This window comes from Gopherus evgoodei, chromosome 9, assembly GCF_007399415.2.
Source record: "Gopherus evgoodei ecotype Sinaloan lineage chromosome 9, rGopEvg1_v1.p, whole genome shotgun sequence".
Classification (NCBI taxonomy): Eukaryota; Metazoa; Chordata; order Testudines; family Testudinidae; genus Gopherus; species Gopherus evgoodei.
In genome coordinates this window covers 98,817,916-98,840,900 of record NC_044330.1, presented here as the reverse complement: position 1 = coordinate 98,840,900, position 22,985 = coordinate 98,817,916, and the positions used below count along the sequence as shown (strand labels likewise).

At 39.9% G+C, this 22,985-nt stretch overlaps 1 protein-coding gene across 2 annotated transcripts in view; it reads left to right on the top strand.

Moving 5' to 3' along the window:
• The window catches only part of AFF2 (AF4/FMR2 family member 2), a 402,517-nt gene that overhangs the window by 119,685 nt on the left and 259,847 nt on the right, over window positions 1–22,985 (top strand). For both annotated transcript variants that reach the window (XM_030576098.1, XM_030576097.1), the window contains exon 3: window positions 5,815–6,705. In XM_030576098.1, coding sequence (XP_030431958.1) covers window positions 5,815–6,705 — 891 coding nt within the window. The remainder of the gene's footprint in view (window positions 1–5,814; window positions 6,706–22,985) is intronic.

Sequence of the window (22,985 nt, the reverse complement as noted above, 5' to 3'; positions counted from 1 at the left end):
ACAATTGAGTACACAATACCTGCATTTAAAATCTATGCATTTCTGTAATAGTCTTTAAAGAATAGATATATTACTTTCAAAAATATCTATCACCACCTGTTTTACAAGGTGAACTCTTGAATACAACTTCTTTAGAATTATACTCTCTTAGAACAGCATACAAATTAGTGTAAAAATTGATGTGTATAAATAAATTGTTAAATAATCATACACAAAAACAATAGTTTTAATCTGTTTTAAATCCACAGGAGCAAGGAAAATTAAGACTATATATATCTTTATTATTAACTATATATATAAAAACTCGACCCATTTTGTCTTGATTTTTACGTCAGGAGGAATTAAGGACAAAGTGATATTTCCTTTACAGGACTGTGCTATTAAGGGCCCAATCCAGGTTACATTAATGTTAGTGGAAATTTAACTGATAACAAATGGGGGTTGGATTTGGCCCTTAAAGACTGAGTTGTGGTTTATGTTACAAAGTAAGTGCAGAGAGTGAACTCTGGGCCTGATTCATGTTTATGAAAGAGCAGTGTAAACTGGCCTTAAAGTGAGTGTAAATGTAACTTACGCCCCCTTTAAAGCCTCTTTACACTACCAGGTGCAAAGGATCCTTGGTGTGAATGAGAATTAGGCCCTGTGTAGCCAACAGAAATAGTGCAAAGTGCACCCACTTAGTCTGCTCTGGTTCCTATCAATGACAGTAGCATCAAAAGAGAGCATTTGGACCTTCTCCAGCATTTTAACATATTGAAATTGTATTCAATGATAAACCCTGTGTACATTGAATGTGTGTGTAGAAGAAGCAGGAGAGATTTGGGAATGGATTTGTTTCTTTTCCCGTCAGACCAAATTCTGATTTCAGTTGCATTGATGTAAATTACTCCAGATTTACTCTGATGTCACTAAGATCAGAATATGGTCCATTCTCCTGTATCCATAACCAGGAGTCTTGTCTAAAATAAATAAAGCTACCAGCAAGAAGCAAGTAGACCCATAATTAGGTGTGCAGAGGAAGGGGAAAGAGAAGGTATCCATCAAGTGCAAATGGAGTGACCTTTCACCAACCATGGGGTCAGATCCTCAATTAGCAAAGTCAATAAAGTTAATGGGACTGTGCTGATTTACATCAACTAAAGATCTGGCCCATGAATGTCCAAAGGACCACAGAGGGAAGGGGATGAAGGGAAGTGGAAGTGAGAAGAAGAGAATCTGAGAAATAGAAAACATCTCTCCATCTCGTTGGTTCCCTGTTCTAATATATGTGTTCTGCGCACTCACTTTTCCCCATTCACTGCAGCATTTAACCCAAAATGGAGAACTATGAGATGGGACTGCTACCAGTGCTACTTTGTATGAGCTTGGAATGTTAAAAATAGTCCAGAGAAACAAAATGGGTAAGGTAATATCTTTTATTGGACCAACTTCTGTTGGTGAAAGTAACAAGCTTACGAGCGCCATAGAGCTTTCTTTGGGCCTGGGCTGAAGTAGCCTGAAGGAGAGCTCTGTGAAGCTCATAACTTGTCTCTTTCACCAGTAGAAGTTGGTCCACAAAAAGATATTACTTCACCCATCTTGGCTCTCTCATGCCCTGAGACCAACCTGCCGACAAACAACACTGCAAACAAAAATAGTCCAGGGAGACATAGATTTGTGGACAGAGGTGGAACATAAATATCGTTTACCATGTGGTTCTTTGCCATTAATTATATGGATATCACCATCACTTGTATACTTACGGAGAGTCTGTTTAATCCCCGGCCCCTTTATTATCTACTTTTCATAAGTGCCTTTGTATGTGTGTGTGTGTGTGTGTGTGTGTGTGTGTGTGTGTGTGTGTGTGTGTGTGTGTGTGTGTGTGTGTGTAGATGTGATTTTTTTAGTGTGTGTCTAGAAATATGTTCTTTTTATGTGCCAGAGTCTAATACAGAAAACAACACTTTCAAAAATATCGTGCTGTCTACCACAATTTTGGCCAGGATGGACCAAGAGTTATGAGCGCTGACTGTTGCCAGTTATGGATCATGTGAGCTTTCTAGAGGTCTCCCTTTCAAACACTGGTACTGCTTAATTTGTCAGAGCTGACCAGATCACAGCCTGAGGTCTCATGTCTGCAGTTGCTTGAATCTGCAGTGTGGGAATTTTCCTGGCAGAGGCTCCAGGTTTACTAGTGATACCTTTTAATGTTTTGCATTCATAAATAGATTTGGATATCATTAGTATTTCATAGACAAACTGTCTGAGGAGTGGTCTGTATTTATTTATTTATTTATTTTGAGGATTTGCCTCGGAATAGTTCAACTGGAGGAATAGGACCCAACTGAAAGAATTCATTTTTGCATGAGTCTTTGGAGAATGTTCAATGTAATGCTTCACTATATTCAAGCATAGCATAAAGTATCTCACCTTCTAGTCCATGGAGGTTAGTTATGCTGGGAGGCATGAGAAAGTGAATGAATTATGAAACTTCAGGCTTTCATAGAAATGGTCACAAAACCCATATTAATTGGGCTCATAAGTCGGAATGCATTAGGTGTGTTCTTTGTAGAACTATAATGCAGTAGCTAGTGAGCAAATTAGCCATTCAGTAGGATTTTATTTCTGATTTTTTTTAAAGCAATACAGCCAAACATAGAAAGGTGTGCATTTCCTAAATTAATGAGAGGCTGAGGAAGTACTGCTAGTCTTGAATCACAAAGCAGTTATATAACTTATGTCTTGGAATACTCAGAAGATATGTTTCCTTAATAGTGGCAAAACCGCAGTTCAACTGGTTGCTCAGAAGACAGAGTACAGAAGTTTCCTTTAAGAAATCAAAGGATCATCCAGAAGAGGGTGTTAAAAATGTTCCCAACCTGAAGGTAACATGTAATGGGCAGAAATAGTTAATTTCATTTTTGTAGTGCCTGTGGCAAGACTAGCCAGGCATACCCTACTATTCAATAACAATGCTCAATCTGTTGAGGAAGAAAATAAAAATATTGCTCATATGTGTCAAGACTTAAGTCTAGATTCTGCCCTGAATTACACACAGTGCCCCTCCTTGACAAAATGAGGAGAATTTCGCCCTGGGGGCAGGAGCGGCGCCAGGGCTTTTGGCGCCCTAGACAGGGGTCCTTCCGCGCTCCCAGTCGGCGGCAATTCAAAGGCGGGGGGGGGGTCCTTCCGCGCTCCCGGTTGGTGGCAATTCAGCGGCGGGGAGATCCTTCCGCGCTCCCGGTCTTCGGGGCACTTCAGCGGCAGGTCCCGGAGCGAGTGAAGGACCCGCCGCAGAATTGCTGCCGAAGACCCGGAGCGCGGAAGGACCACCTGCCTCCGAATTGCCGCCAAGGGCCGCAAAATGCCGCCCTCCCAAATTCTGGCCCCCTAGGCAACCGTCTAGGTTGCCTAAATGGAAGCGCCGGCCCTGCCTAGGGGTGCATTTTCTATTTGTGTTTTACTGTATTTCAAGCTGCAGTGGACCATCTCTTTATTGGCAGAAGTATTTATGTTTTGAGGGCCTGATCCAAAGGCCGTTGAAGCCACTGATATCTTTCCACTGACTTCAGTAAGCATCGGATCAGGGTCTGAGAGAGTTTTAAAATAGGCTCAGGAGGTTTACATTAATTATTTCTGTGCTTTTCAGAAAAGGGTTTTTTTCATTAATACTCCCAGAAAATGACTACAAATAATACCTTACATTTATAGAGTGCCTTTCATCCCAAAGGATGTGAACGTTTTGTATAAAACAGAGAGCTAGTGTTAAGTGAAATGACATTTAGCATTAGGTGACATATTTTAAAAGAAACCTGAGAATCAGATTCCTCTAACAGTAAAAATGATTGAAAATCCATGTATTAAAATTAAAATATTGAGTCTCTCGGTGAAGGCTTAGAGAAGAAGCTCTTTTATGTGCTGCTGTGATATTAAAATGTTACAGTGCAATAATGTGTTCCTGGTACTCTTTTTACTTTTCTCCTTTACTTTATGGATAGTAAGTTAAGAGTAAATTGAAAATGTAACCAAAACACTGATGAAAGCAAGTGGTTCTGGACTTTCTAGATACTTAGCCATCATGTGGGCTGTGGCTCAAAGAGTTAAAAAGTTTGGTGGGGAAGGAGGAAACAGCACAAGTATGTAAGTGTTTAAGGCTTGCATCATAATTCCTGCTGTGCCCTTAAGCACAATGGAATCTCCTTGTTTTAATTTTGGGGGTTGAACAGAGAGTCTGGTTTTGGCTGCAGGCCAAATGGCACATTGTGCAACTCAGTGGAAGGAAACTGCTCATATACAAAGAGGTTATTCTTGGCTTAGCTCGAATATAGTTTTTGCCACTAAAATGACCAACCTAGGAACTTTTAGTGAACAAAAGTGATTCCTAGTCCTACAGAACTTCTATTAGCCATCTCGGTTAGAAGCACTCATACAGATGAGAACAATACTGAGCAGTTAACATTTAAATCTCTGTCTCAGTGCAGTGGTGATATACATTACAATTCCTTCGAGTTGAGCTAGAGAAAATCAGCATTTATTATCTTTTTCCCCTCAATGTTTTATACTGCATGAGAAGTACCAAGAAAAAAAAACTCCTCTATAGACTAGTTGAGCACTGGAAATCTAAGCAGATATTCCAAGAGGAATCGATGCATAAATTTTCTGTCTTCATTCTTTTGCTCAGCATTTCAGAGGAAAGAGAGGCTTAACTTGAAGTATGAGCCTGCTTTGGGAGAGATTATATGAAGTATCAAGCCCTACCTCACATATACTGTAGCTTCAAACTTCGCTTCCAGATTGTAGAAGTTCAGCATATGCTCGGACAGGAACCATAGTTTTGAAAGCAGTGTTTCTCACCCCTTGAGTCTGATAAAGTAACGAGTGTATAGGGAATAGGCTGTTTTAATGCAATGCTGGTCATTTCTGTGGAACACAAAGGGTTATAATAGGACTGCGTTTACTGGTTCCATGTTGGTTGACCTTTTTTTAAAACAAAAAGGAAAATGAAACTAGCTGCATATCAGTTATAACCTTTGAGCTTGTTTACCCAGGATACTATATATAGCAGAGTAAAAACCACTTCAGAAGGAAAAATAATAGTAGTAAATCATAGATGAATCAGAACTTACTTAATGATTACTGCAATTTGAAGAAAAGCAGTGTGAGCGACTGATTCATAAACACACCACACTCTAAGCCAAGAGAGGCATCCTGGTGCTTCAGAATATAGAAATCACATACTACTTTAGTACAACATCTTTGGAACACTCTTTTAGTAGCAGTTAATTCACCAGTTGGAAGCAGTATGTTTTCTAGATCTCAACTATTAAGTATATTGGGCCAAACTGAGCCCAATATAAAGGAATCATTGGAGTTACACATGAGATGAATTTAGCTCCTTATATATATTGTCATTATCGCCTGGTTTATAGCAATAACATATTTTAAATAAAATGTTTGATTTTCATTCATGTACTCAATAATCAGTAATTGTACATTCGCATTTTGTAGAATATAAAATGTACAAGCCCAACTTATCTGACATAAAACCAGACTATTTTGCTCATAACATCCGTAACTGATGTAATTTAAATATTTCTCTGAGAACAGATTTAAGAAAAAAGGAAGCAGTATATAAATGTTACTCATGCAAGCCTGTTCCAAGAGGTTCTTTCTTACATAACATATGCAAAATGTAATTGAAATTAAATTAAATGTCAGCATGACACTATTAAGTAACTAACGTTTGCCATTGTTTCCTAAGATAACCATTCCAAACAGTAACTTCACAACCAGGAATTTACTCACTCTTTTCTCTGTGTCTTTTTGGTATTTTAGACAAATAAAGGCGATGCCCTTGCTAACCGTGTCCAAAATACATTGGGAAACTATGATGAAATGAAGGACTTGTTAACCAACCATTCCAACCAGAGCCACCTTGTAGGAATCCCAAAGAATTCTGTACCACAGACTCCCATTGACAAAAATGAACAGAACTTTTTTCCAGAACAGAGAAACAGGATGATCCCGTCTCACCAGATCAGTGGTCATTCGTCAACGTCAATGCCCCCACCTTCTACACTGTCATCTAATTCTACTTTGCTACACAGTCACCAGAGCAGCAGGAAATCCAGGACAGATTGGTCACGTGGTGGTCACAACTCTAACGGTGCACAGCCAAGCCAATCCAGTAGTCAACAGAGTAGGACAAAGCATAGCTCTTCACATGACCAGCCTCAAGGCAGGTATGACGATCTCTACAGCTGTCAGAGTGAGCAACATAAAAATGGAGGCGCTGAGGAAGCAAACCCAGCTGCATCATCTTCACATTCACGGAGGCACAATCATTCCAAATCAACAACTGGAGAACATTCTTATAAAGAAAACAGTCATTCCAAGTCACCCGTAGAACTTGAGTTTGTAGGGCACGGTCCTGGATCTCCACTTCCTTCTACATCTTTGTTATCTGCAAACAATGGTCTCTCAACCCAGAGTTTCCCACCAGGACTGCACTGCAAAACTAGCATGGGCCAGCAAAAGCCTACAGCTTACGTAAGACCTATGGATGGTCAGGACCAAGTACCTAATGACTCACCTGAACTGAAACCTCCAATAGAAATTGAGAGTGTATATGGAAATCAATCATTTGGAACACTGTTGGAAGGAAAAGCTAATGCACCCAGTTCTAAGAATAAATTACCAAAGCTTACCATCCCTCAGGCTAGTGAGGTAAGTCATTTTCTTAGTCCACTTTTTTTCTAGAATCTTAACAGATCTGACCTGAGGAGTATTTAACGTAGTGTATGTCTGTTTCTTTAAATATGAAGTTCCAGTCCCTGAAATTGTGATCTGAAAACACACCCCTTTCCTAGAAAACGCATGGTTATATCTTCTTTTGGCAAAGATTGTTGTGACAACCCTAGTAAGTCGTGATTCATCGTTTTAAAATCAAAGGCTGGAATGCTAACTTCGGTTATGTCACACTAACAGTAAAAGGCCAAATCCTTGGCTGGCCACAGCACTGTAATATACCTTAATTCAGCTGCATTGTTCACAGTTTTGGAGATTTATTTTGGAATTAATCTGATTTAAAGAATACTGTTATGCACTGTGGCAAAGGAGAAAAAAAAATCTAAAATAAACTTGGAAAAGCCTTGACCCCTTTAATGCCAGAATGGCTAACAATAAGGGGTACCTTTTCGTTGCTCATTTCCCATTGACTTTAATGGAATTAATGTGGCTTAAACTGTGAGAAACACTTTTGAAAATGTATCCCGTTAAGTCTTCATGCATTTTTCAATAGCACTTAGCATTGGGATTCAATGCCAACTCCTGGCACCAAGAACTTAAATTGTTGAGTTTTGTGTTGCTGGTCTGTTACAACCGTCTTGTGATTAAAGTTATAATTAGCTCTTATTTCTCTCCTGGACACTTCAAGCACAGCTGTATTGCAAGGGTACCAACTGAAGCATTTGTACTGATATAATAAATTTCTTATTCAGAGTTGCTCTAAAGCAGTAACCATTGCAAGGTAGGTTTTTAGTACATGCGTGAACAGAATTACAACATGGGATTTTCATAGCTTTCTCTTTTTCTCCAAGATTACTTTCCTGCTTGTTAATATATATATATATTTTTACCAGAAATAAAGAGTGATTCATTCTTAAGAAGCTTTATTGGAAAAGGTCAGCTTTTCCTATTGGAATAATTGTTTTGAGCCAATAATTTGTTTGACTATTTAAAAACTTGATGTTATTTGTTAACATTCCAGGAAGCAACAAAGACTGATGTGTTTTGCAGTAGAGTTTGGAATAATTTTTTCTGGGAACTGCATCTGAAAACAGTAAAAAGGTCTATTTATATCAAGTGGAAGCTGAGGGTTGCTTGCAGATGGCATTTTATTAGAAAATGTATTTGTTAATAAATGTAGCTTTGTACAAGATTCCTTTACAGATGTTTCTGTTTATTTTTACCTTAGGTTAGAAATCTGCTGATGTAGATAGCTTCATACTCTATTGCAATTTGTCGCTAGTGGTGTTTGGCAAGTAAATAATTGCATATAAAAGAAATAATCATGGTGCAAAGGCAAATACATTTATTCACTTTTGCTCTCTATTAAAATAACAGTGAGTCAATAAGCACACTTTGAAGTGCAACATTAATATGGAGTATCCCTCTGTAGTGGCATATGAGGCTTACACCCTGGGCTGGTCTACACTAGGGGGGGCAATCGATTTAAGATACGCAGCTTCAGCTACGTGAATAGCGTAGCTGAAGTCGAAGTATCTTAGATCGAGTTACCTACTGTCCTCACGGCGCGGGATTGACATCCGCGGCTCCCCCTGTCGACTCCGCTACCGCCATTCACGTTGGTGGAGTTCCGGAGTCGACAGGAGCTCGTTTGGGGATCGATATATCACGTCTAGATGAGAAATCCCCGAGAAATCAATTGCTACCCGCCGATACGGCCGGTAGTGAAGACGTACCCTCTGTATCAGCTTTTCCTCTGTGTTCAGCACAGGAGGGTGAAATCCTGGCCCTGTTCATGTCAGTGGGAGTTTTGCCATTGGTCTCAATGAAGGCAGGGTTTTCTCCAGAATCTCTTGGTATAGCTTTAAATACAACTGATGTGAACCATTTGTTTTTATTAATGGAAAGGCTGGTAGTCACCCAGATGAAAAAGTTATGTGGTGAATTTGTGGCAATAGTTGCTTTAGTTTATAGCCTGTGCAGCGAACAGTTTGTGTGTATAATTAGCTTCATTTATTATGGGGTAAATAGTAAACTCAATCACTTCAGCAGTGACAACAGACAATAATCTTAGAACAGTCCATGTGTTATAAAAGCGAACAATGAATTGCAGAGGGGTAAACAACGTGAAGCTATGCTGCAGTCAGGAATGACTTCCTGCTGCTATTTAGAATGTACAGCATGGGCCAAAGCCAATGGTCTTCACACAGGCAAAACTCCACTTGATTTAAGGGTCATTTTGCCTGTGTAAGGACTGCAGGCTTTACCCCTCTATGTTTTTCCACTGATGTGCATTCTGAATGTAATTGACCTTACACTTGGCAATAAAACTCTTTCTAATCCAAGGTTGTAGATAACTGGTTTAGTTTAAGCTTAATCAGAACTGACAGTGCACAGCTGTGAAACCCATAACATTTTCAGAATGACTGCAGAAGGGGGTTCTGTTGTACTCTTTATACAATTGATGTGAAGGCTTATGATTATTTGGGGGGCGCATGTCAATTTATGAACCTTCCCTAGCTGCCACCAGAAGTTGTTATCTGCTTGAAATAATTTCATTTCTTCCCCACGATGTTCCATGCTAATAACATTGCAGGTGATGATGACCCCCTTCAAACCATTGGTAGGAAAGTTGCCTTTTTGGGTGCTGCTTATAGTTGGCTCTGTAGGTTCCCTTGGATTCTCAGAGCCAATTTTTCAAATTTCCCCCAGCCTGTAAATCCACCCACCAAAAGAGCACAGCCAAGTTTTTGGGTGCTCAAGTTTTTTCACACCTCAAAACCTGAACAAATTAATTTTGTGTGTGCAAATCATGCATATAGACCTCTGTAAGAGCAGGCTATGCAAATCTGTGCATGCAAATCAGAGGATTTGGTTCTGCTAAAACTTTGATACCCAGAAATGACTGGCTAGGCACGGAGACTTAAAGGATGGGTTGAGGCCACTGGGAAGATATGGTCCTATTTATCATGGCTTTATATAGAATGTTTAGAGCCCTGGAGGCATTCTGCTACGCTTGAGGAAGTGGTCAATTTTATAGCATGCTTGATGTCACTTGATTGGGCCCATGTTGCCCTCAACAATTAACAGACATTTGCTCATTCATTGCTAAGAGAAGAGTCAGGCAGACTGTGTGTCTGCCATATCCTTTGGGGATTTTTTTGGTGATTGCTGGATCCTTCAGTCCTTTGCTTTTCCTCTTGGGTGTGAACATAGATTAAATATCTAACATTACTTCCCTGTACGTAATACTATTTTCTTATTGTCAAGGTGAAAATTTTTAGAACATCAATATGATGAATTCAAATCCTGACACAACTAATAGCGCTCAGACTTGCCTATGACAAGCATTCAGAAATCACGAGTCAGGCTCCAAAAACTCATTAGGTTGGCTTAAAAAATAAATTTGGGGCCATTTTTATTTACCTTCAAAGCCTGTAGAGTTCATGTTTCAAGTTTTACTCTGCAACCACAAGGGCTAGAAATTTATTATTTTTAATTAAAGATTAGAGTCAAATTTTGTCACATGACTCCAGGTGCTAGGGCTTTATGAAAAACACCAAATATTGTGAGACCTGTGACATGGAGTGGGCAACATGGGCACGGGAGTTGAAATACGTTTCAGACACATCTTTTTCTCGTTCTCCGTATTGGTCTCTTTCTTCCATATTTATATGTATATATTAATTTTGAACTTGCATATTACACTTGGTAAATACTAGCAAGCCTAGACTCAGCGAGAGCTTTTGTACTGTATACAGAATTCCACCTATTTAAGTGGTATGATAGTATGTGATTGCATCTTAACTCTCAATGGGAATTATGTAGCTAAATCCTATGCATTTCTTTGAAAATGTAGTGGTTAGAAATCACTCTAACAGCTGATCCTCTCACTGCTGTGTTAAAATCCAGAATCTTGATATACCGATATATATTTAAATATTTAGGAGTCAGTTGCTTACAAGTGATTTCAAATTGACTAACTCAGCATGAGGTAGCTAAAAGTCAACCTGTACGTTTCAGTTTGGGCTTGAGCACAAATTTTTGACTAAATCAAGAGGTTTTCAGGTCTATGGGAATATTGAAGCAGTTTCCAGATAAGCTTGTGAAAAATCATAAGCATTGTACAAACTATGCAAGTACAAACTATGCAAGAGTTTCCAATGACTGTTTTGAGCCCAAGTAAATCTGGGGTAATTAAGAAAAGTTTTAACTCTTCAGACAGTGTTCTCAAGAATCTCTGCATAGCTGACTACATATTCCTGCAGAATAAGAAACATATACTGAATTTCTCCCAAAAACGCAATGAACACATCCAAAAGACTGACAATCCCGCTGTCATCACCCATTTAGTCACGGAAGATGGAGAACTTCTGTTTCTGCATGACTTCTACGATAATATTTTGACGGGTTCACTATACAGCAAAGTGATAGGCTTTTGTTATATGTGTTTCAAATCATCCTGTTATCGCTGGATGTATTGATTAACTTAGTACTTTCTAAGGAAGCTATAAAAAAGCTGCTCACTTTCTGCATTAAAGAGCAAGAAAAATTGACAGGCAGATAACCATATTGATTCAATCCAAATGGTAAAAGCAAGAGGTTTTACTTGTGACTTATAAAACTTTTTATGGGCACCCAAAGCCAGTTTAATATGTTTTTTTTAATTGAATGGAAGGCAAAGCCTTTAGGAAACTAACTCCCTTTTAAAATACATTGTGCTTTGGTTGCCAAATACAGCGCATTACTGTATTTGTGGGCACATTGCCTTTTCAAATTCAAGCTTCGCTCTTCCTTCAAAACTTTGGGGGTTTAAGAATAATGGACTGAATCAAGCATTAAGCTGAAATCCCCTCACTTGGTTCATATTTCAAAAGTCTGAGGCCAAAAACAAACCAGAAGAGCACTATTTCTTGCAGTATTATAGGTTACAGCCATGTGTTTCTCATTTGTAAATACTGTGAGAAGTAATGTTTTTGAGATATTCCTAAATGAGGAACATATGACGCCAACTGTCTGAAGACCTTTTATTGTGGCCTTTTCTTGCTTTGTTAAGCTACTGTCCTATTGCTGGGACTGTCATTAGCAGGGGTATTTTTTGGGGGTAAGGCTATTGGAGGGGAAAATAGCACAGCTAGGGCCTATGTATTTCCGCCAGGAAATACAAAGACAATCATGGGATTAGGAATTGTTACTGTACCATTGTGGTCAATGAGAGTTTTGCATTTGACTACATTGGGTACAGAATCTAGCCTGTAAAATAGAGACAAGTGAACAGGTTTAGATGAAAAAAACTGACCCCGCATACCCAAGGTTTTGGGGGGTTGGATGGCTTTTTTCACACAGTGAAATTTTCCCCCCAGTGCCTCTGAATTCTGCGTAGGAGTGGAGGCAGAGATGTCAGTGTTCTGCAAGAATGCATCTTCTTGTGCGACTTCAAGCACAAGAATCTCCAATCCTTTGAGATTCCCCAATTCCAAATCGAATGGCAATTGTAAACCATTAGTAGTTGGTCCAAATTAATTGTAGAAAATATTATTATTCCAATTGCCTCGCTAGAGGTGGTAGAAAACAAAGTGACCTCAAAAAGCCTTAGGGAAAACAGTTCCTGGGTATTAATAGAATTTGTTCCTCCTTTTATACCGTTTATGGTGCATTCAAGAAATAGGTTATTTATACCCACATTGCACCATCTTCTACAAAGTTGGGGAGGCATCACCTACATGCCCACAGTCAGGAATACTAGGGTCTGCACAGCTCTGAAGTATAATCTTGAGCCAATCACTTTATTTTTTAGTGCTTGCGTCTTTCCTCTCGTGGACAACAGGTATAATAAGACATCCACCTTTATTAGGCATTTTTAGATCCCTGGCAGAAAGGTGCTATATGAGTGCAAAATATTATGGAAATATGGCTGCCTTCCCTTCCCTAAGGATGAATCTCCTAATCCCCTGTAATCCCACCCTTTTTTTTCACCCTGCTCACACTAATTTAAGGAAGACATAACCAACCCATATGGAAGCAATTAATTGTTGAGGGCTAGATTGTGACACCCTTGTTCGTGATGAGTAATACCTTACTCCGTGAATACTCCTATTGTAGTCAAGGTGGTGTCATAAAGTTGGAATAACCATCTTTGCATCCCCTGCCCTCTGGCATAGGGGGCAAGTCAGAATAGGGAGGGTGTTGCTGGGGCAGGGCTGGATCCCACACCAATCTGGGTGATCCTCCATTGACCAAGTGGTTTCTATGGGACCACACCCACTAGTGTCATAGAGTCTAGACCCTGGCACAAAATGTGACTGCTCTGTAGAACATGTCTTGTTTTAAACAATACATAATGTTTGTGAGTTCTGAAGCTACGGCATAGAAGCATAGCAGGTTTCAAACATGTTTAGATGCAAGTCTTTCAGATGTTTGTATTTTTAATGATGCAAATATTTACTTTGGCCCAAATTCTGCCTGCAAACAAACATGCATGTTTCCCACCAAAGATACTGGGAGCGCTACAACCTATCTGATGTCAGCAATTTGGCCTTTTCTAGAATGGCATCACATGCCTTGTTAAATGTTACTTTATCTAACTCAAACCTTTGAAAATAACACACAGATGACTTGAAAAATACTACTGTACATATTTGCTACCCTTTCCATTCATTCCTTTCTGGGATTTTGTCCCTATATTATGTTTCTTGCTTTGTGGAAAAGCACAGGAAACCGACTGTGGCTGCAGGTTGCAAATAGTCTGGGAACACAGAAGGCTCATGTTTTTTAACGTTCAGGAGAAAGAGCATGCACAGATTTTTGCATGTGTAATAATAACCATTGAGAATCCATCACCAGGGCCTGACCCCATGACTTTCAGCACCACAGGTATGAACTTCTACCACTGCAGCTAAAAGAGTAACTCCCTGTAGTAGTCTCTCATCTTCCCTGAACCAGCTACGAAAGGGGGCGTGGATAGAACACTGAATATACGCTCCTGAGATGCACGTGGCATACCTGGTGAATGTATATAAATTGGGTATTTGCACATGTAAATAAGTTTGCACGTGTTCATACCTTTGGATGTGTATGTCACACATTTAGCATGCTTGGTTCGGAGGCATGCAGAATTGCACACACTTTAAACCATTTGGGCCATACTGTATTTTTTGCTTATAACATAGCTTCAACATGTGAAAATGAGAGGAGGGTCTTATACGAGTATTTCTAGCTTTATAGTCAGAATCACCCCACTATTAAGCTAGCTGTCTCTGATCCAAGTATGGAAAAGCACTTAGGGGCTGCAGGTGAAAACATCATATGGGAATACTTAAGGGAAAGAAAGTTGAACATATAGCTTGGCAACTCTCCATGAACTGCAGATATAGGTTAAAGTTCTTTAGCTGGCAGGCTATTGCAAGTGTACTAGCAATTTTGGGGGAAAAAAATCTAATTTCTGCATTTTGGCTTGTGCAGTAAAGAAATTCCTCCCACATAAATATGTTCATTTTACCTTCTGGGAAGCAAAGAAAGGAAACTGTAGCTGCAGTCTGTTATTTAATCTTCCTGAAATTAGCATTTGGTGCTTAGAAAGATTGAAAGATTTAATGCCAATGCCTTCCTCAAAAGAAAGAAATGACGCACCACATATGTTTTAGCACTGGTTAGACTGTTAAATGGAATTAATCAAAATCCATGTTAAAATATTTCCATGTGTTAATTAGCAACGGTTTGGAACATCAAAATACATATTGGCTTGGGAATAAATTAGTGAAGAAATATCAGATTTAGATTGTAGGCTTTTAATTGCAACATAATATATTACAATATTGTGTGTTTTAGGTAAGTAGATGTAAATGTGTGAAGCACTATAAAATGTAGGGTGACCAGTTGTCCCGATTTTATAGAGACAGTCCCGATTTTGTGGTCTTTTTCTTATATAGGCTCCAATTACCCCCCTCCCCCTGGCCTGGTTTTTCACACTTGCTGTCTGGTCACCCTCATAAAATGTGCATTTTAAGGCTGTGTAATAAAACAAGCCAAAGTAGTAGTGATAGAGAGAATCCTGCCATTTACCACTTTCAAAACAATTAAACCACTCTCTCATTCAATAGAGCAAGAGCTAAAGGGTAGAAAATGAAAAAAAAGTGTTGTCTGAAGCCAAAAGAAAGTTCTAAAATGTCTCCTTTTGAAAATCATGGTAATGCTAGAAAAACCAGCTTTCCTGTGGTGAATAGCCAAGATGCACTTTTGCCTTTGCATTCCCATCTGGTTGATGCAGCACTCTGGGTTTCAGCTACTCATGGTGAGATTTGTGAGAACAGGAGAATAACCCAACTACATTAATATGTAAATGAGTTCTGATTAATATGCCTGTTTTGTTCTTCTCAAGTTGCATATGGTGGGGGCATTCTGTACGTGGATCATCTCCCCTCATGCCCCATAAGGTCAGGTTTGGTCAGCATGGCATCATCACACACCATTTTCAGGGCCCTAAAATGAGCTCTGCAAGCATGCAGAAGGAGTGAGCTGGTGTGGGAGTTAGATGGACAGGGGGATCTTGCCTTGTGTCCCCACACCGTATGTGGGATCTGTACAAGATTTAATTCAGTCCAGGCAGCGTTACCTTTTGCACTGAGCTGCTCTGCTCTTTTAAAGGGAGTCCCAGAGGCAGCTGCCTGTGCTGAATTCTCTGGCTGTGCCATTCATTGTTTCCATGCAGCCTCTGAGCCAAAGAGGGCACAGGGAGGCTTGGTACTAGTAGAAAGGGTCCTCCATGTGGATGATCCCTGACATTTGTGGGATTTAAGGGTCTGCCCCTCCTGTTTCTTGGACAGTTGGAGGGGAGCGGTGGGTAATGCCTTCCACACATAGCCCACAGTAGAAGAATTTGTAGAAACTCTGCAAGGGGAATCGCAATGAACGTTTCACCCCAAGCCACCTCTCTCGGGGGGGTTTCCATGTGACAAGGAGGAGGTGATTCATCCTGAGAATGGGGATTAGGAAATGGACTGATGCTGATTTGAGATTTGCCTCTTTAATTTGTCCTCTAAGTAGCTATTTGAAAAAGAATCAGAGGGAAGGAGGGGGAGAAATAAATGCAGACGCAATCACTTTCCAGACGAGTGGACTTTTTTTTTCCGCTTGGATCTGTAAACATCCCAGAGAACCAAGAAGTCCACGATACTAAGTGTAAGCTTAAATCCCCATTAATATTGCCAGTCTAAACATATTTTAGTTAGAACAGTACATGCTGCTTTTCCTTACATGCTTCCTCAAAATAATTTCACATCATTATGTCCCCCAGATGTGTAAACCCATGGGGTTATATTTCATTGAACTGCAAGCTGTGACACTTAAATCCACACAGACAAGCAGGCAATTACTTCTGCTGTTTGTAAATTTCCAGGCTCCCATTTACATTTGCCTATATTTTAAATATAAATGTAGAGATTGCTCTTTTCCTAAATATGGAATTTAATTTTTAAACACACACACACACACACACACACACACACACACACACACACTCTCTCTCTCTCTCTCTCTCTCTCTCTCTCTCTCTCTCTCTCTTAGGAAAAGATGCACAATTTATAAAGCTTTAAAAAAACCTCTGTGATTCTCAGACTGTCTGCTGGATTCAGTGCTTTCCCCTTTATGCTAATAAGAGCTTTCCTGGAATAAGGGCTCTGTGACTTGGTCCAGAACCTACATGTGTTCATAGATCTCAGTCCAGTGAGGTGCTGAGCATTCTCAGCTCCCATTTCCCTTGTATTTCAAGCACTGTAGGATAGGGCCTCACTGAGAATATATTGGTTGTGCTGGTATATTACAGTTGAGAATGGCCTATTCTGAACCCTTATTTTCAGCTGTTTCTAGCTTTCTCAAACAATTTCCTTCTGGGGTGAAACTTCGTATTGTAAGTGGCGGCAGGAGAAAGGAGAGATTGTACCCCAATGAACACATACACCGATGCCCTGAAAGTGTGACCCACAGTGAGGTAGGGGAATTTTTTTAATTCAAAAAAATTATTCAGGCAACCATTTTATTTGCCATACTAATAGCTGAAGGCCCATACTGTAAAAACGGTGGCAGCTGGACACTTTGCATGCAAATTAGGTGTAGAATACATCTAGTGTTTGGCTGAGGTACCCCTGATAGCACAGTGGTCTAGGTCTCTTGGCGTGGCAAAGATACATAACTTACCGTAGCTGATATTCTGATCACAAAGAGCTCTCAGCCATGCTTGCAGCTGTTTCCCTCACTTCACGCTGGCTCAACAGACATTCTGAATTTCCAAGTGACACCCAGAGTGACAATCCTGGAATCTTATTTGATTGCTAATGACTCAAAAATGGCCAAACATGAACATTTCAAGCCAACAACAAGCTTTTTTGCACACAGATCTGTTGACCTCAATAGGATTCCACATAGGAGTCCACAGGTAGAACTGTTTGCAAGATTGGGCTCTTTGTTGACTGAATTTAGGGCACAACCCAGCTCCTGTGGAAGTTAATGGGAGTCTTTCCATTAACTTCCATAGCATTGGATTTGGCCCTATCTCCTGATGCAATGGATGCATCTCCCAGTGTCATTCATAGCCTCACATGTGTCCAGTGTTTAGTGTTTAATGTGTTCTCTTTCAATCATGAAAAAAATGTTGTTTTTTTAAGTTGTCAAGATGGTTCTATATTTGCTCATGTCAGGATGAACCTCTTCATCTGTTACTGAACATTCATTTATAGCTGTGACCTGCAAATCTTTCATAATGTAAAATTCTCCTTAAATTCTCCCAAGAAGTTCAATAGGAGTCAGGCTAATGTACCTGCAAAAATGGCACTATGAAAAGATAGCCAACAGGCAGTGAATTGGCAGTAAATATTGGGGATACCCCATTGCCTGTGTCAGTGGATAAAGTGTTTCTATCTATAAATTATTTATATTGATATTCCATGCCACCTGAATAGTTACTTACTGTGCGTGGAATAGAAGCAGAACTGCGTTTATATAGAGTCTACCTAAGAAAGTCCTTTCAAATCCTATTCAAGTTGTACTTAAATATAATTGTTGTTATAGTTTTTACTTCCATTCAGTGATAAATTATTTTTTGCCTATTTTCTAAAAACAGTGAAACATCGCATCCAAAATACTTTACATATGGAATAATGTAAGTTTGGAAAAGAACAGTACATCTCTGTTGGTGAAGAAGTGATCTGTAAAATACAGCCAGATTAGAATTGGGGTAGCTGTTTAAAGGCCAGATTGTTTCACCCTTACCGACACTGATATTGCTCCTCGAGTTGTCCTCTCGATTCAAAACACGGAGTAAGGTATTATTCAGCATGAATACAGGTGGTAAAACTAGGCTGTAAACGATCAAACTAGCAAGACTTATTTTGGACCAGAGGCAGGCGTAAAGCATAGAAGAAACAGACCATGGTAACTGTTACACATTAGATGGGAAGAAATTAAAATATGCATAAGCTGCTTTTGTAAATACATAGTATTAAGATCTAACTGAATCTGGATGTCATCAAGAAAATTACTTGCTACAGTTTTGAATATATTTTGACATATTGAATATATGGTAATGTATTCTTGCTAATGGTTTATTTTTGCCTGTATTAATATTTAATTTCTTGGCAATGAGGGGGGCTTTCCCTACTGCAGTTTTACAATAGGGCAAATGTGTGATTAAAGTAGAAAGGAATTTTTCTATAATATTGTCTCCTTTCCTGCGGTATGGGACCATGTGGAGGCTCTTGCTGAATGTGGTTTTTTATTTTGGCCACTAGCAAAAACAAATATGAAAACTGGTCTTTTCTAGTTCTTAGCAGTACTCCCAGCAAAAGCGAGACTCCAGGGAATTCTTTTTTTAAGTTGCTTAAGCGGTGCTTAAACTTACTAGCACCACTTGTTTGTCCTTATTGAATGGGGTTGTGCAATTATTTTAAAATCTCATTGTTCCTACAGCAACTTTCATGCTTAATTCTTGTCCGAAAGAAGGCAAAGCACTTTTGCCTGTGATGCCCAGCTGTATTTGTGTCAATCCATAACATTCCACGTGCCCAGCAGTATTACTCAGTGTCATAGAATGGGGTTCACCCTGCAGAATGGGGAATTCTGGACAGGTTTGTAATGCCGCAGTACTATGTACCGAAGTTATAACAAGGACAGAGCCACCTTGCATTGTAGCTGTGTCCGATGGCAGATGGACAAACCCCTAGGGTGAGATCAGCACGTTAGGACATGAGGAAACTGGGCTCATTGCCTTCAGGGCAGGGAGCAGAAGGAGGACATGGTAAAGATGATACTTTCTCGGGGGCTGGCTGGAAGAGGGAGGACAAAGCAAGGGAACAGTATCCTATGGCAGAAAAAGAGAGAGGACGGGCACCGGCTCATGAGAGCATGGGGGTGGCAAGAGAAGGATAGGACAAAGCATCTTAAAAAAATGAATCTGGCAAATGGAGATATTGCCTGTGGCAGTGGTGCCTAAACTTTTGCTGTCACACCCCCACCCCTAGAAATGAAATCCCTGTGTGCCCCCTCTCTCCATTCCTGCTGAGTTGGCTCAGAAGAGGACTTGGGGCAGAGCTGGGTTTAGAATGGAGTAGGGGGCAGAGCAGAGCTGCAACTGGGGCCAGAGCGGGGCTAGGGGGTGGAGCTGCAGCAGAGGCCAGAGAGGGGCTGGGGGTGGAGTGGAGCAGGAAGTGGGCTGGGGGCAGATCTGGGCTGGGTGGCGCTCCCTCTCTGCCCCCTGTGGGGGCTGGCCTAGGCCCTCTGTGTGCCCCCCTGAACATTCCCCCCACACCCATCTATAGAGGTACATCCCACAGTATGGGGATCACTGGCCTATGGAAACGTTTGGGGAGGAACATGAAAGATGTGGGACTTGGACTGATTGATCATCCCTAATCACACCAGATGGAGGTAGCAGCATAAGAGAGAAACTGAGAAGCTCGAGCTATTCCCTTGGCCGATCTTTCAATCATCCTCAGCCCCCCAAGATTGTTTGTACTTTTTAGGAGGGAAATGACATCAATTAAATTATTGGTTTAAATCCTGTTTAAATCAGGACAGTATTCATCCACAGAATATTGGATGTGACTTCTTCCTCTTCTATTTCATCCTACGTAATTTACTCAGTTGGATTGCCTGTGACCGTGACACCAGCACCAGCCACAGCTGAGGTCCTACAGAAAATCCTAAGGTTTTAATGTCAATTCTTGGTGTCTGAGAAACAATCCAAAAGTCTAAGGCTAGGCCGGCTTGGGTAGCAGGCTAACTGGCACGTGCGTACACACACAGAGTAGCATATGCCACTGTCTGTTGGATGAGGAGTGAGAACTGTTTATGCTAGGGGTTAATGAGACTTGGGGAAAAGCTTCCATATATTAAAAGTTAAGAATTTCAAAATAATCCCAATTGCTGATATTTGTGGTTCTCCCATTGCGTTTTTTCCTGTATTATTGCAGTGCTGGTGGTGCATTTTGCGTATGCATTATTGTAATGTTGCATCCTTGTAACAAGACATTACTACTCATTGGTTGAACATGACCATACAACATCTAGGGCAGAGGATATAGTGGATATTTGGGTCTATTGTTTCCATTCTTGAACAAACCAAGAAGAGAAGATCTTAGGCAAGATCTTGAAAGGTTTTGAGGCCCTGACAATTAAAACATATGTGCACATATCCTAAACATTATAAATGCACACCATACTCAGTCATGACACATACAAATACACACAAACATATATAAAAGCCACCTTAAATTAACCAGAATATGAACACAAATCTAATGTCTGGTCTCTGGTGGTCTCCAGAGTCCCAGTTCATTGGGAAAATTGTCCTTGAATTTTTTTAAGTTGTCATTTGAATGTACTATTATGTAAACCTTATGGATTATCTTTGGCACTAGGTTCTTAAAGCTAGACCAAGCTTCCATAACATGCTTACTCAAGAAAGAGTCCTGTGGCACCTGTCAAGGTTCCCTCCCCACTCTGAAATGTAGGGTACAGATGTGGGGACCTGCATGAAAGACCCCCTAAGCTTATTTACCAGCTTAGGTGAACAGTAAGCTGCCACCACCAAGGGTATTCCAAATCTTAAGGGAGAGCCACTTGGAACTCTGCCTTTCCCCAAATATTTCCCATGTCCCTAACCTCCCCCCTTTCCTGGGCAGATTTGAGACTAATTCCTCCCCCCAAAAAAACGTACACCCCTTTTCCTGGGTAGGCTTGAGAGTATACCCTCACCAATTAGTCCTGGTGAGCACAGATCCAAAACCCTTGGATCTTAAGAATTTTAATTAAAGAAAAAGGTGAAAAGGAATACCTCTGCAAGATTAGAATGCAAGATAATCTCACAAACAAACAGATTCAAAGCACAGAGAGTTTCCCCCTCGGCAAAACTTTAAAGTTACACAAAGAACCCAATTTTATCCTCCCTCTATTTCGCAAAAGAAATCACAAATAGAAAATAAAAGTAATCTAATACATTCCTTCTCTAAATACTCACTACCCTATAGGAGTGGGATGGCTCCTTCTTTCTCTGTGTCTGGCAAAAGCACACACACAAGACTTTTTTCCCCTTCCAGATTTTAAAGTATCATGTCCCCTTATTGGTCCTCCTGGTCAGGTGTCAGCTAGGTTATGTGAGCTTCTCAACCCTTTACAGGTCAAAGAGGAATTAACCCTTAATTGTATGTTTATGACAGCACCTTAGACTAAGAGATGTATTGGAGCATAAGCTTTCGTAGGTAAATACCCACTTTGTCAGACGCATGCGTCTTAAAATGTGTCTGATGAAGTGGTATTCACCCCCGAAAGCTCATGCTGCCATACGTCTGTTAGTCTATAAGGTGCCACAGGACTCTTTGTTGCTTTTTAGACTAACACGGCTACGCCTCAGATGCTTACTCAAGTACTCTGGTTCACGAACACTCGGTTTAACCCCAAGATAGTAATCAATAGTAATTACAAATGACATTGTCCACAGCACTTTGACTGACTGTACCTTCCAAATACAAGGAATGAAAAAATGTAGTAAAGTAAACATGTTTCATACAGATCTCTTCTTCTTAAAACCAAATATGTAGCTACAACTAATCATTTAAAGATCCAGTATCCCAACATTTGAGTTTCTTTGTTAAAATGAAAATCAGTGCTTTTTCTCCATTTCAATCAAATTGTAATCCTGCTGAAGTCAATGGAATTATTGCCATTGACTTCAATGGGACATGGGGATTTGGCCTTCTGTAATTAAAGTTAAGATTAATAGTAAATGTCACCACTTTTCTTGATTCATCCCCCCTCCATCTGTATATATACACCAAACAAGCAGAGTGAGTTAGAAACCGATTGATCTTCAGAACATTTCTCTTCTTTTTTATGGACCTAATCCTGAACTGACTGAAGTCAACAGAGAGCCACCCATTGACTTCATTCCCCTTTGGATCAAGTCCTATACAAATACAATAACCAAGAAGAGTTCTGAAATTAACACAGATGAAGACTACATATTGACTGGATTGGAACTAGTATTTGCACTATCATCTTGTGCGATGCTTCAAAACACCACAATCCTCACTGAAACAAGCTCTAGGGAAAATAAATTGAGAACTTTACAAATACTATAGTCGCTTCAATCTTCATACATAATAAACCCTGCTACTGTAAATAACTCATTTTATCTGTCAAACATTGTAAGCACATATGCCACATTAACTGTCACAGGGGTCATAAATAAACAATGTATCTGTCTACATGTTACTTATATCTGAGGAAAAGAATCAGTATAGAGGAAAAATGGTAAAGAACACATTTTAAGTGCAAAATAAAAATATTAGCATTTCTATGTTAAATATTTTGAAATACGTTTAATCCTAATAGTATGCTCATTATTCAGCAGAAGATAGAAAACGGCAAAGAGACAGCTTATAATGAATTGTGTTCTAGTGTGTATTTCTTGGACCAATTTCTGCTCCCAGTTGTTGGAGTGTAACTTGGCAAATTTTGAAACTGCCTCTTCATCCTTCTTAAAAAGAAAAACTTGACGGCTCTCGATTCTGGAGTCATGGCAATATCTTCAGCAGGTTAAAAAAATATTTCTTCAGCTCTAAGTTACAATGTTCTGTGTCTGGGCTAACTCAGTGAGAGCCAATGGTGCTTCTCTGCATGGAATCTACTGTACATTAGATTTTTTTTTAGGAATATAGGACTAGAATTGGTGCTGCTCCCCTGAGGTCAATGCTGTTGTGCTGATTAACATC